This window comes from Erithacus rubecula (assembly GCF_903797595.1).
Source record: "Erithacus rubecula genome assembly, chromosome: 1".
Lineage (NCBI taxonomy): Eukaryota > Metazoa > Chordata > Aves > Passeriformes > Muscicapidae > Erithacus > Erithacus rubecula.
The window spans coordinates 76575743-76589514 of NC_136658.1; the positions used below are offsets into that span (position 1 = coordinate 76575743).

General features: G+C 38.8%; 1 protein-coding gene across 5 annotated transcripts in view; it reads right to left on the reverse strand.

The window, feature by feature from the left end:
• The window catches only part of CDK8 (cyclin dependent kinase 8), a 71034-nt gene that overhangs the window by 32648 nt on the left and 24614 nt on the right, over positions 1–13772 (reverse strand). For all 5 annotated transcript variants that reach the window (XM_079317231.1, XM_079317229.1, XM_079317232.1 and 2 more), the window contains exons 3-4: positions 4990–5100; positions 2925–3065 (exon numbers count right to left, since the gene is read on the reverse strand). In XM_079317231.1, the coding sequence (XP_079173357.1) occupies positions 2925–3065; positions 4990–5100 (252 nt within the window). The remainder of the gene's footprint in view (positions 1–2924; positions 3066–4989; positions 5101–13772) is intronic.

Sequence of the window (13772 nt, forward strand, 5' to 3'; positions counted from 1 at the left end):
TTTATTGAAAAATTTTACTGGTATGTTTCAAAGATGTATGGAAAAGCAAACTACTCAAGTACAGTAGTATTCAAGGCAGTATTAAAAGGTAAATACAATCAACTTATCCCTGCTCTGAAGGAAATGGTGAATTTGCTTTCATGTACACAGTGAAAGAAAAACAGAGTTAAGTACTTAAGTTACTGCAAAGATTTGTACACTTTTCCTTTGTAAAAGTCACACCATGACTACAAACCCCACAACAGAATAATTGTCTTCCAACAGATTTTGCTGTTTCATACAGAACACACAGTCACTTTATCCAAACCTTACATGAGCTGCGATTTCTTGATTTCAACAATATGAAGACAAATTTCAGTCTAAGTTTATGTGATTTTAATAGTTGCTACATTTTAGTGCCTGGCTTGTACATGCTAGCAAGAAAGGAGCTGGTTTATGCCATCTTTTATTTCTGGTTAGAGAAGTCAAAATCTCAAAAAATCTCTAAAAAATTACCTACCTTAAAGCTAACTTAACTAAAACATCTTTTAAAAACCACCAAGAAAGAACTCCAACAGAAAACTAATCCAAATCCAGAAAACCACACTTAGATGGAAGGTAATCACATACAGAATTCATATCCATTAAAAAAAACTCCTTATCCTATGAGAGAATAAAATATTCTTTTGCCAAGTACTCTACTCTTTAGCTTCCTACAAGCCCCAAGCACCACCACTCTTTTAAAAGCAAGCATGTTACTTAAGCAGCTCTGTGGGTGTATCTAAATCCAGGCAAACATAGAAACTACAGCAATACCTATCATTTAAATGCACAGTAGGAAAAACACAGTAAATCTGTCCAGTCAGAGTTAAAATTGATGATTTAACACTGATATTCCTGAAGAATAATTTTACAGACATCCTGGAATAGAAAATCATAGCTAAGCATTAATGCCAGTTATGCTGCTTAAATCAGAATGTTAGTGAGGTCCCAATTCTCAAGCTTAACCAACAGGACCCATCTTTCCAAGACAAAACACTAGGTAGAATCCCTTCTTTTACTCAGGTTACTTCCAGACCCTGATAAAAGAAAGAAAGCATTGGCAGGTGCAATTCATGCAGTTCATGTTTTGCATGAAACATGTGCCTTCTGAATTCAGCTCAAACTGGACAGCTCCAAAATAACAAGTCCAAAAATTTCCATGGACGAGGTGGCACAGGCAGCCCCTGTACAGCTCTTATAGGATTCTCACCAACTCAGCTTGACAAGATTCCGGTGGGAAGATCTCTCAGCCCCTGCCTCAAGCTTTTGGTCTCTTCATCAAAATATCAAAAGATAGCCAACTGTGATGGTGGATTTTCTGCTGGAAGGAAACTTCATGCTGGACTGAGACCACCAACTCATTTCACAAAAAATAAGATGGCAGCAATTTGTTTTGCAGTTGCCAACTTAAACTGCATTTCAGCTACAGCCCTAGATGTGAAAGGCTCTGCAACATATTACCAATCTCCTGAGCCATCCAGCCAACAACATGCATGGTTTTCTTTTAAGCATTGTTTTAAGTTCATAGATTTTCCAAAACTGTAGAAAGCAAAACATCAGAAAACTTTAGATTCCCGATGACAAATCATTTGCTTCCTGTATGCCTCTTAAAAATGTTGTCTAAGTAGTAACATGCATTATGTATTTCTATATTACATTTTGCTCCACTACTTCATGAGGCATGACAAAGCCACCAGAATCTTTTTGATTTTTTTCTCCCTCAGTGCTGAGGCTTTTGTTCCATTTCTAAAACCAGGGGCAAATTAAAACCATCCACACGATCCCTGCAATAAGGAAAAGTTTCCTTGTATTTCAGTTCTGAAAATGCTATTTATCAGAGATATTCCTTTTTCCTTCAGCTTAAATGGAAAAATTGGCATTCTGTAAAAGCATTTATCAGGCATGAAAAATAAATGTAAAAAAAATAAGTCCTTAACCACATTTCCAGGAACACTATTAAAGCTATTTCAAGGACAAAAAGTGACTTGGAAAGAATAGTAAGGAAGTCAGACTTATTTCACCTAACACAGAATATCACTGGTAATACTGATTCATAGGAATAAAAGATCAAATTAATGACACTTGAATTACTGAAATTTCATTCAGGCATGAGAGTATCAAACAGGTGGTACACTTAGAAGTAAATTAGAAAAAAGAATGCTATCAAACAGTAAGAGCTACAGACAAGTGGATCGGAGAAACTACCCAATTTCAAAATAACAGACAAAAAAGACCAGGTAGCTGTAGGCATATTTTGAAGGCAAATATATAATAAATGGTGAGATTCACCAGTTGAAAAGAATTTTCTGTTTAAAGACACTAACTCAGGTTAAATATGTTTTCTTTATACTGCAGTTTGGATAAACATTAGTTTACTTGCAGAAATTATCTAAAGTTGGAATGGCTATATTGTTGGTAGATTATAAACATTAGGAGAAAATAATGCTTTCAAAAGTCACTTCCCTACAAACTGATAATTTCAGAAAAAAAAAAAAATCTTTTTTTTTTCAGCAGTTCTTGCAGCCAGTCATTCTTCCCCACCTACACCAAAGCTGTATTTAGTTATTTATCTTGCCTGCAGTGATACTACTAGAGGCATTTTTGTACCTCAACATGCCTATTTAAATGAACCCATTTAAAATAGTTTATTTAGAAAATCAAAAAACAAAAACAGCCATCTGATACACTTGCTCTCATAAGCATATCAGATCACAGCAAGCATTTAAAATTCACTCCACTGATCAAGGCTGTCTGACAGCAGTGTAAAAATATATATTTATTAGTACATGCTCTTAGCACTAAGGCTTTTATTCCCCAGTGGTTTTTCATTAAAAAAAAAATCCAAAACAACCCTTGCCCTCAATCACCATCCCAGTGCTAAAACCCATTGCAGATCCACTTACCAAATCCCTGTGTAACACCCAGTTAGCATGCAGGTAGTGAATACCATCTAGGATCTGATATAACAGCGACTTCACCATTCCCCGAGGTAACTGAACTGGTTTCTTGTTTGCTTTAGAAGCCCTGTGAAACTTGATTATATGCTGCAAAGGGGAAAAAACGAAATGAAAATAAAAGAAGTGCAATGTTTACACAAAAAGATTGCCATCAACTCCTTACACAGACTTCTCAGGGTTTTTTCAATCTTTTGTAATTTGTTTTCCAAACTAGAAACATGTGCCTTAAGTACTAAAAAATTAATTTTGTCTAGGTAAAGTGATCACTATCCCAAAGCAATCTCTCAAAAATTAAAACAGTTTTTGCTGTGGTTTAACCCCAGCAGGCAGCTAAGCCCTGCAGAGTATGAGGAATACAAAACTAATATGACCATCAAAGCACATTTCCTTGCAGAAGGATCTGATCTTTCAGATTTTAGAGGCATTTTTGTTTGGGGAGTCTTTTTGTTACCCTGATACCCTGTACATCAAATTCACACAACTACAAGTGAATTACCTCCTACATTATTTCACTTCTAAGTTTTCTCCTACAGTAATAATAGCTGTAACATTCAAGACCTAATGCCAAGCAGAAATTTTTGCAAACTGTATTAGTAATTTTACACATTTAAATCAGAAGCCCAAATTTATTCCTTCTTTATTTACTATACCCTTATAGCACAGTACTCTCAAAACAGAAGCTGTTGACAGAGCAAGTCTACAAATCTGTCCATCTCAAAGTCAGCCACTAAGTCAGACACAAAAAAAGAGCCTTTAGCAATTCTAAGTTTAGACACAAGCAGTGATGTCTGGCACCAAGGAGGAGCCCAAAAGGATGTGTTGTCTTAGCACTTGAGTCCCAGGTGTCACTAAGTTCAACAGCAAGGTGTGCCACAGTCATGGCAACCATTTCCATGTTTGCCTCCTTCAAACACAGAGGCAATTTCTAGAACAAACTTCTTAATGCAGTCACACTTTTTTTTCTGTAATGGCTCACACTTGTGTGATCATCAAAACAGCCCAGATCTTGTCTACAAAAACCTTCTATAATGTGCTCTTCCTACGTTCATCACCCCTCATATTCCAGGTGCCAATTAGCTAACCCAACTATCTGACACTCTTTGGGAAACCTCCTTTCCTCTCCTGCTGCAGCCCAGCTCCACACATGCCCTCCTTTGCTTCAGGCAGCCAAGCCTGGTTTTCCTGAGAGGAACAGGCATATTTCTGCCCTAACAATGGTAAATGCACAGAGCAAACAAGCACTGATGAAAAGGTGACAGTCCCTGCACTGTCAGCTAAGCACCACATACACAAGCATCCCTCAGTCTGAGCCACAAGTTTCACCTCCTCTCACCTCTCACTTCCACTGACTCCAAAACAAATGCTCATACAGGAATATGCATGCAAGAATAAAGGTCAAAACTGAGGGTCATTCCTAAGTTACTTGCATACAAATCAGTGCTTCTGTGGTGACTCAGGTTAAATATGAAGCAATGCAGAAATGTATAAAATACAAACAGGGACAGGTCATAGTAATAAGACCCCTAACAAATAGGAAGCCTTCTACCATTTTGACACTAAATCTGAAATATTAAATGTACAGTGTCACTACTCTCACTTTGTGTATTCACGTATGACAATCAATGCAACTATAACTCTGAACAATCCTATTCAGAAAGTAAGTTTGTTAGTTTTCAAAGGGAATTCACCTGTGTCATCAATACATTTTCCTGCACCATACTTTAGCTGAAATAGGGGTTTATATCTACATATATTTAAGTAGGCTTCTTGCTACTGAGAGTTGATTTCTGCAGATTTTTTGAAGTTTTTTATCTTCTTAAAGAGACCACAGGTTAACTATGTGGTGAGTTTACTTAACATTTTGTATTGCTTTTCCTTTAGTAATGAAAATGGTTTCAGCAAACATGGAGTAAGCAGCTATACTGTGCTTAAAAATGATCTGTCTCCCCAACCCTGTCCCTTTGCTGCAAGTAAAACTCTAAGCCTGGTACCTACAAACAATTCACCTTACCCAGAGGTCATGCTCAGCATAGTCAAAGAGAAGCCACACTTTCCTGTCAGCGTGAGAAAGGAACACCTTTTGCAGAGAAATGACATTTGGATGCTTGAGCTCCCGCAGCAACTGCAAAAGAAAAAGTTCACAACAGTTATATCCATACATCCAGAGCTGGGATACTCAGAACACAAACAACAAAAGTTGAAAACTGCAAGCCATAGAAAACCAATTTTTTTTTAATGAAAGAACCAATCACTAGTTTCAAACTAAACCTGAAAGCAGGTCATAACCTCCCCAGGGCATTCACATTCTACTCGCTTTCTAGAAGTTCAACTCTATGTAAACCTCATTATTATCCAGGACCAAGATGACTCTGCAAACAGCCAGCTGTGGCATCTGCCCTTTCCACAGGCTGTAATCCACAGTCCCATTTAGAGGACTCCATTTTCTCCTCACTCCCAATTATCTGAAAATGCTGCATTTTGGTTGCAGTCTGAATTTGAGCCTGAATGGGATGGCTGATGCAGAGCCTATCAATGCAGTCAGCTAAACCAGGATGTGGCTTGTAAGGTGGACTCTGCTGATCTACAAGGTCACCACTTGCTACAGAAGAGGGTCCAGTTTCTTACCACAACACAGATTACATCAGTTAGTACATTCAGAGAAGCCACTCATAACACAGTACTCAGTTCAAGAGAAAACTATTCTGGGTGCACAAAGGCTGGTGAAAGGTAACCTGGTACAGAGCTCTTGAGCTGAAACACATCGGGCTACTAACAGCCCTAGCAAAGGGACACACCTGAAACTTCTTTCAGCAGCAGTGAGCCACTAAACCAGCTCAGCTGCTTCAGAAACTACAGTTTGAACCCCACCAAAAGGAAAACAGATGAGATACAGCACAACAACTGAATGCAGACAGCATCAGTCTATTTGAGCTCTACTGATCATGTTACGATCATACTGTACTCATTCAATTACTAAGAAACAAACAAAAGCTTTATAAGCAAACTGCAGTTAAGTGTGACTACCCAAGACTAGTCAAAATCCTGCCAGTTCTGTGTGCCAAAAAATGATTATTTTTTTTTATTAAAATGAATGGTTAGGGTCTTTTCTTTTATAAAAAATGCCAACAGAAAATTAAACTACTCTTTAAATACAGAATCTACTTCAGAGACAACTTATTATCAGTAAAATATAATTCTTTCACTACCTAACAGAGGAAACAAAAAAAAAAAGTTAATTCCTTTCTATTTATACCTTTGTCATAAGTGCTAAAATCTTAGCTGCTACTGAGATAGTAAAAAGGAAGTATATATATGTGTGCTTGTTTCCTTCTTTCCTATTTAATTTGAGACAGACTTGCATTATGACTCACTGACTAGACTTCAGTGTGACATTTCTTGGAAAAAAAGGACCTATAGCCCACAGAGATTTTACCTCAAGTATAAGATCAAACAGGGAGCTAGTGTAGAGGAGACAAAGCAAGAACAGAAATTAATGCAGAAGGCTGCAGAGTTTCAGCATGGTAAAACCCTAAGATTTATAAAAGCACTACATCACACCAAGGCACTTTAAGGCAGGATCCACAAGTATGGAATTCTTTAAATGCCTGTAATTCCTAGAAAGAATAAGGTCAGTATGGCAACAATCAAGAAATGCTTATTTCCACTTTTTTATCAATTACAGGTGGGGACCGCCTGTAGTAATTTAACCCCAGCCAGAAGCTAAATCCCACAGAGTCACTTGCTCACCTCTCTCAGTCACACATGAATAGAAGAATAAAAAGATAATTTGCAAGATATTTTGTGAGTGAGGCAAGACAGTTTAGTAAGTGAAAGAAAGAGGAATTAAACACCACACCTACAACAAAAAACATCAGAAGCAATGCAAAGACAATCATGTACAACGTCCCACAAGACTGATGCCCAGCCAGTCCCCTAGCAAAGGCTACCCCTTCAAAGGAAGGAGGGGTAGGAATGGGAAACAGAGAAAGCCTGAACACTGTAAGCAATAGCCAAAGCACTGCTGGCTTATCAACACTGCTTTAGTCACAAATCCAACACACTCCACCACACAGGCTGGTGTGGAGAAGATTAACTGCATGCCAGCATCAAACACCAGCCTTTCAATGGTGAATGATGTTGCAGGGTTTAAGAATACACTGTGCCAGTCCTTAGAACAAAGTAATTTTTCTTTAATCAGCATAAATTCACATATTAAATTTATGTTAACAATTTTAATTAACTGTACCAGAAGACTGCATGACAGTTCAGTAACTATATGTCCATATCAAAACATTATACCTCCTGCGACCTAATGGACATGTCTGTACCAGATACAACAACCTATTCCTTGATGAAAGATGCAGATACTGGTCAGAGCTCTAAAAAAAATAATGTAATGCTCCCTTTTGTCCTTTCTGATCCCATTTTAAGTCTCATCTTATTCCCAAGGTAGCAGCTATCATCTACCTAAACAAATCTAACCTATTCACATGAAATGTGATCCAGCTCGGAGAGCACAGAGAAAACCTATCACCAAAGCTGGACCCAAATATGAGAAGCTTTGAAGTAATGCAGCAGAAGGATTCCCTGTCTGTGTAGTGAGGCAACACAGACAGAATTCTCCCTTATTTGTTCTAAGCTAGTCTTTGCAGACTTTGAGATTGTCAGCATTCCTTACTTTTTTCTTCCCCACTCCACCTTGATCATTCCTCTTCCTGCCTTTAATTTTTCCTCTAAACATCCCCAGTAATCCTCTCAAATACCCCAAAAACCCTACTATCTTCCTATAAGTTCCATAGCATCCTGCTTTCCTTCTCCTCAGTCCCAGTTGACACTTTTCAAGAAAACACCTGAGAATTTCCTTTTGCAGCCCATCACCATTGTGTTACCATTGTGTCTGGCCTTCTTTACTCTCACTGACATCACCTGTTACTGTTTTGTGCATCCATGTACTCAGTTTATCATTCTTGCTGGTTTTTGCCTTTGCCTTTTGTGCTGAATAGCTGTTAAATCCACATTCTTTCAGTTTGCTTAAAAAAACCTGATGGGTTCAGTCAAAGCCAGAAGCAACCCAGAGACCAGGATGGCTAACACACATCAACAAAACCATCCAAATAAGGAAATGATGGCTGCAGATTCCTGAATCACTGTCTAGGAAAGGCTGAAACACTCACACTGACAAATGCAAACACTGTCTCTGAAGTATCTGAAAGAGCTTGTGCAGATGATAACCCATCACATGGGCTGTAAAGAGCACTTTCAGCAACCTCAGTCTCCATGAATCAGGCCTCTCTAGCCCATAAACCACATGGCTTTCCTACCAGATGACTTGACTTGTGTCCAGCAGCTGACAGAGCTCAAACAAAGACAGTTCAGACAAAGTAGACTACAAGAAACACACTTTGGCTATCAGTATGATGCCTGCCAATGATAAAGGCTATTTTTCAGCCCAATGACTTTGTTATCTAACTGCTTCTGTCTATCCTAGCTCAGTTCTGCAGAATACAAAGAGCAAGAAGACAAAAATGATGTGTTTGGCTCTCAGTAAATTGTCTTCCTTTTCATTTGCATATCACATGATAACTCAAACCTATTTCCTCAACCAGAAAGATTTCTCTTATACTAGTTAGCCTGGGTACTCCCTTATAAAGAAGGGAGACCCTACAGACCTTCAAAGAAATAGAAATCAGCAAATGACAAAGATGCCAATACATGTGTTTTAGAAGCCCAAGTGTGTTCCTAGCTGATCTTGCCCTTGTTTTCACATTGTTCAAGATGCAGCAAGAAAAAGAGCATCTCTGTGTGCAGGTCCTAGGTTCACACTAAGTTCCTTCCATCTCCCTCTTGAAGAAATACTCGTTCCACACAGCCACAGGGCACCTGAGGAACAGCAAATCAAAGTGTCCCAATGATGCATAAAATTGTTAAATTGCTTCAGGAAGAAGGAGAAAGTGAAGTAAAACAGAATGTTATTAAATAATCAACAGCAATAGTAAGGGAACTGGGAAAACTGCAGCATGACTAAGGCTTTTCTTGCATTAGCAACAATTATCTTTCACATAAAATATGAGCTGAAGCCAGCACAATTTTTTATGAACATGACCTGCTTCCTCTGATGATATTCCCACAAATGCCATTTCACCCCTGCCTTTAATGCTTGCTAACCTTTGTAGTCCATAGGGAATGTTACCCTGCAAAATGTAGCCTTGCAATACTACCATGCTTACTTCAATAATTCAAATCACACAGGGCAGGTTAACATCAGTTATCAGGAAAAATTATTTCACCAAAATCCTAGTCAAGGACTGGAGCAGGATGCCCAGGAAAGTGGTTGTGTTGCCAACCCTGGAGGCACTTAAAAGACATGCAGATGTGTTGTTACTGAGGGACAATGGTTTAGTGCTGGACTTGGTAGTGCTAGGTTAATGCCTGGACTTGACATATACAGGTCTTTACATTCCTATGTGATTCCAAAATCTAATAACGGAGCACAGCTGTTCCAGAAGGAATATCCCCTATGTCATGACATCAGCTATTCTAGAACAAGCAGCCTCTTGTTCTGACTGCCTTCCTTTGAGTGCCATGCAGCTCTTCTCCCAAGCCCCTGGACAGCCAGAAAACTCTGGCACACAAGGCCACTGGCAGTATCAACCAAACACTCCTTTAAACAAAAGCGACTATTGTATTACATGGCTAGTTTGATGGCATAAATTCCAACTCTAATCATCATCTCATGCTTCAAAAAGGTTCACATCAGCTTCACCAAGGGATCCAAAAACAAACATCACACTTTAACAGTCAGGCCATGGCCTTGCAATGGAAAAATGGGCCTTAGAACACAAAGCAGACTGCAGTTGATGCAGAAAGGAAACTTTCAGACTGGAAGGAGAATGACAAATTTTACTCATCCTGTAACAAGAAAGGTGCAGTGGAATTACTTCTCCCACAGAGGAGCATAGGCAGCAATAAGACATTATCTGAAACACTATGCATAATTCTGGCCCATTCAGGGAAGATTAATTCCAACTGCAACAGGGCAAAGAATGCCCAAGCCTACACTCAGAGAAAGGGAGAGCCTACTGCTCAAAGAAAACCAGCAAGCCAAGCCAAAATGCTTACAGCCTGCCAAAACAAGGCAGAGAAGAAACAGTCTCTATCTCTCTCTTTAAAATGAGAGCAGAAAAGAAGAGCTATTTTAACTAACTGACAATATTATGATAAGTACAAATGGGTACAAATTAGTCATGATTAATTTTGGCTTAAAGGCTGAATAATGTTCATAGACTCATTACTAGAATGAGAGTCAGAAGCTGCCTTCAGAGATCTCTTTTCCTTACAAGTTTAACTTGTAGCTTGCTAGTTTTTTTCAAGTACCCCTTGCTTGTCTGCAAGAGCAGACAATAGAAGGAATAGAATAGCAGGAATAGAATATGATGACTCCAGAGATGTCACCCAATTCTAAGCCACAAATGTTTGTTTAAAAGTTTCCAAACACTATTCTCAGTTTCCTATGGAACAGTGTAGCTCAACTCAACTACTTGTTATATAAACTAACTCCCAAATTTTATTATACAACTGCTCAAATCCCAGGTTGGCTTAGCTGCTATGCATCAGATTCAAGATCTGTTTGCTTCAGTGTAAATACAATTATAGTTTTGTATTCTCATGAGTCAGACATTCCACAGTACTAAAAAAGAACAGAATACCTGCTGAAAGTACATGCTGTTTTCTTTTCAGAAGTGTTCAAATAAAAGCTTACAAAGGCATTGTAACAAAGTTATAATACTGCTCACTCTAAGAATTTATGAAGCTGACAACACAATTTTGAAGCTCTAGCTCTTCAGACAAATCAACAATTTCACAAAGTTGTATATTTCATCATTTTGATGTTTTTAAAATCTTAAATGTGCAAAAAACAAGCCTGACAACGCGAAGTGTCAAAAGGAAAAAAAAAATATTTCTTTTTATCTTCCACAGTTTCTAAAACAAGTGAGTCTTACGCAATGTCACATGCAAGTCAATATTTTATTAGCACCTTCTAATTCCAAACACATTTGAAGTATTAAAAGAGGTGTTACTAAATGTTCTCTCAAAGTAAGGAGGTGGGTGAAGAACTCAGATGAGACAGACATTGGATGTCAAACTTGAACAAATTCTGGTGTTCACAGAAAACATTATGATTCCTACGAATTCTAATTACAACATTTAGTCAGCATCTTTGTCCCAGTGTCACAGAACTAAAAACAGTGCTACATTCCCTTACTATCTTCAGATCAGTAATGTAGCTTGATAAAGTACTCAGTCACAAATGATATTTTACATACCATGTTAGTATTAAACTAAAGCATTTGAGAACCATTGAACATTCCAAAAAGAGTCAAATCAAACATTTGTCTTCCTCAGTACGTCACCTTTCACTACATGGAAAGATTGCCAAGAAACCATAACATGTCCTCTGACACAAGGAAGACATGTACTCATCTAAGTGATTTCTGTTTATGGTCTTTCTTGTGGGAAACTGCTTTCACTGTTAGTGTGGAAGGGACATGATGGCCCCCATCACCTGAGGGACCTACACCCAACTGCTGTTCATTGCCACACAGCTGGTTCAGGATCTCTCAAGCAAGCTCACTTGGGAGAGTTACTTGTTCCTTACCAGGGAAAGGTGTTGAAGAAGGTATAAACACTGGTGTCACACAGTTTTGGCTTCTGCCTCATGGGGTCCCCTCTGGCTGCTGCAGGCTGCAGAGATCAACCATCCTCAGACTGGCTATGAAAGAGCCCTTATACCCTTCTTCCATCCCTTCCTTCCACTGGCAGAGCAAAGAGAGACCTGATAATCACATGGTGACACACTGCTGTCACCCAGGGCACAGAAGGCCCAGTGTGTCAGAAGGACCAATTACTCTCTAGAGGAGCCTCCTCCACCAAGGTCAACTCAGGCAACACTCACCAACAGCAGCTCCCTTCTTACTTGCCATGGGGGCTGGGGCTGCTGCTGTGCCTCTATCTCTTCCTCTGCCACCCTCCAGCCCAGGTGAAAGCCATGGGACAGAGCAGATAAAGAGATGAGCAGGCCTGCTGCAGAGGCTCTCCCTTTCACAGGAGTTCTGTTAAGTAACAGCACATCCAAAGGATGGTTCAACTCTGCATGCTCTCTCCACAAAACTAACAAAACTGATCTTCTGCCCTTTGGTGAAGATGAACATCCTACAGTCACACTATCACTAGATCCAACACAGAGGACATAATCTTTTTTGATAACAGCACTTGTTATAACAGGAAACATATCCTAGAAATGCCTCCAAGGCAGACTTAGAGTGAAAACAACCAGAGAAGCCAGCTGCTTATTGTTCCATAGTTTTCTGTTCCATCCCTGGCAGCCCCAAGGCTGTTTTAACTCACACAAACTGGATATGGTGTTTAAAGGACGAAACACAGACAGGAGACAGCCAGAGCACAGCACTGTCCACTCCAGTTCTACACTGTCACATTCACCATTTCCATCACTGAAACCATTTGCTACAACATCCAGCACCTCCTTCTCAGAGCCAAGACAAAAATTACTGCTGTTGGGTATTTCCTTGACCTAAGGAAATACCTAAGCAGGCACCAACAAATAAATTACATTAAAAACTGGTAAAAAGAAAAAACAAAAAAACCCCAAACCTCTCACAGCTCCCTCAACTAAACAAAACAAAAATCACAAACAAAACCTCAACTTAAGCAACTCCTCACTAGTCAAAGGAAGCATACGCAAGCAAAGTACTTGCAAACCTTCTAAATCTGAATGAAAAATGCTAATCAACACAAAACATGTCAGCAAGTCACTTGATTTCTTCAAAACCTAGGACTTCTGTATAGGAAACTATGTGGAATAAGCCAAAATCCTGAAGTTGTATTTAAAGCCTGGTTAACTTCAGCTTTCCACAGCCTTGAAGAATTCTCCTGCTTTGTGAACTGTGAAATAGCATTGGCTGTACTATTCCAGGTAGATAGATTTTAATGACTTTCTTCCATGTGATTAAATCAGAAGGCGGGGAATCAATCATTTGGGCTTGTACATTCTGCATATTTTTATATAAATCTTTTCACCATTCTCTGCTCTCCCATCTACCACAAATTCAACTCTTGGCATGCTGAACATGCAGTTTTTAGTGCCTGCTTAAATCCTCAGAAGTCAAATTGCAGATCACAAAACAGATAACTAGCATCGCAGGCAGTGCACAAATCTGCAGGGAACAAGATATGAGCAGCCAGACATTCAGTTAAGATTCCAAAAGAGGCAGGATTTACAAATGTTTACCATGGTAGATGAATGGGGCAAAGAAAAGGAAAAATACAACTCTCCATCTAGTCTGATATGAAACATATTGATTTAATTAGCACAGTAACTGTTAATTCCACCAATGCTTCATATTGATTTAATTAGCACAATAACTGTTAATTCCACCAAGCAAACAAATGGTTGAAGAAAATTGAAGTTCAAACAATTGAAGAAAAAAAAAACCCAAACAAATCACTTATTCAGATTTACAGACTGAGCTGATCCCTTAACTGATCCAACCATCTGAAATCAGGTCTCTAACCTCATTCAAACCTTTCTCTGTAACTGATGAATTTCAATAGCTACTTTATTTTTCTTACACTGTTCTCCAACTCAGGGGTCTGCATCAAGCGGATGTCTTAAAAGAGTAGGTTATAGGGATTTTTAAATATAAAAGCTACTCAATACTCCAAAACTGAAGTTACTCATCATAAGAAAAAAGCCATGGCAGAGCTGTGAAAGCAATA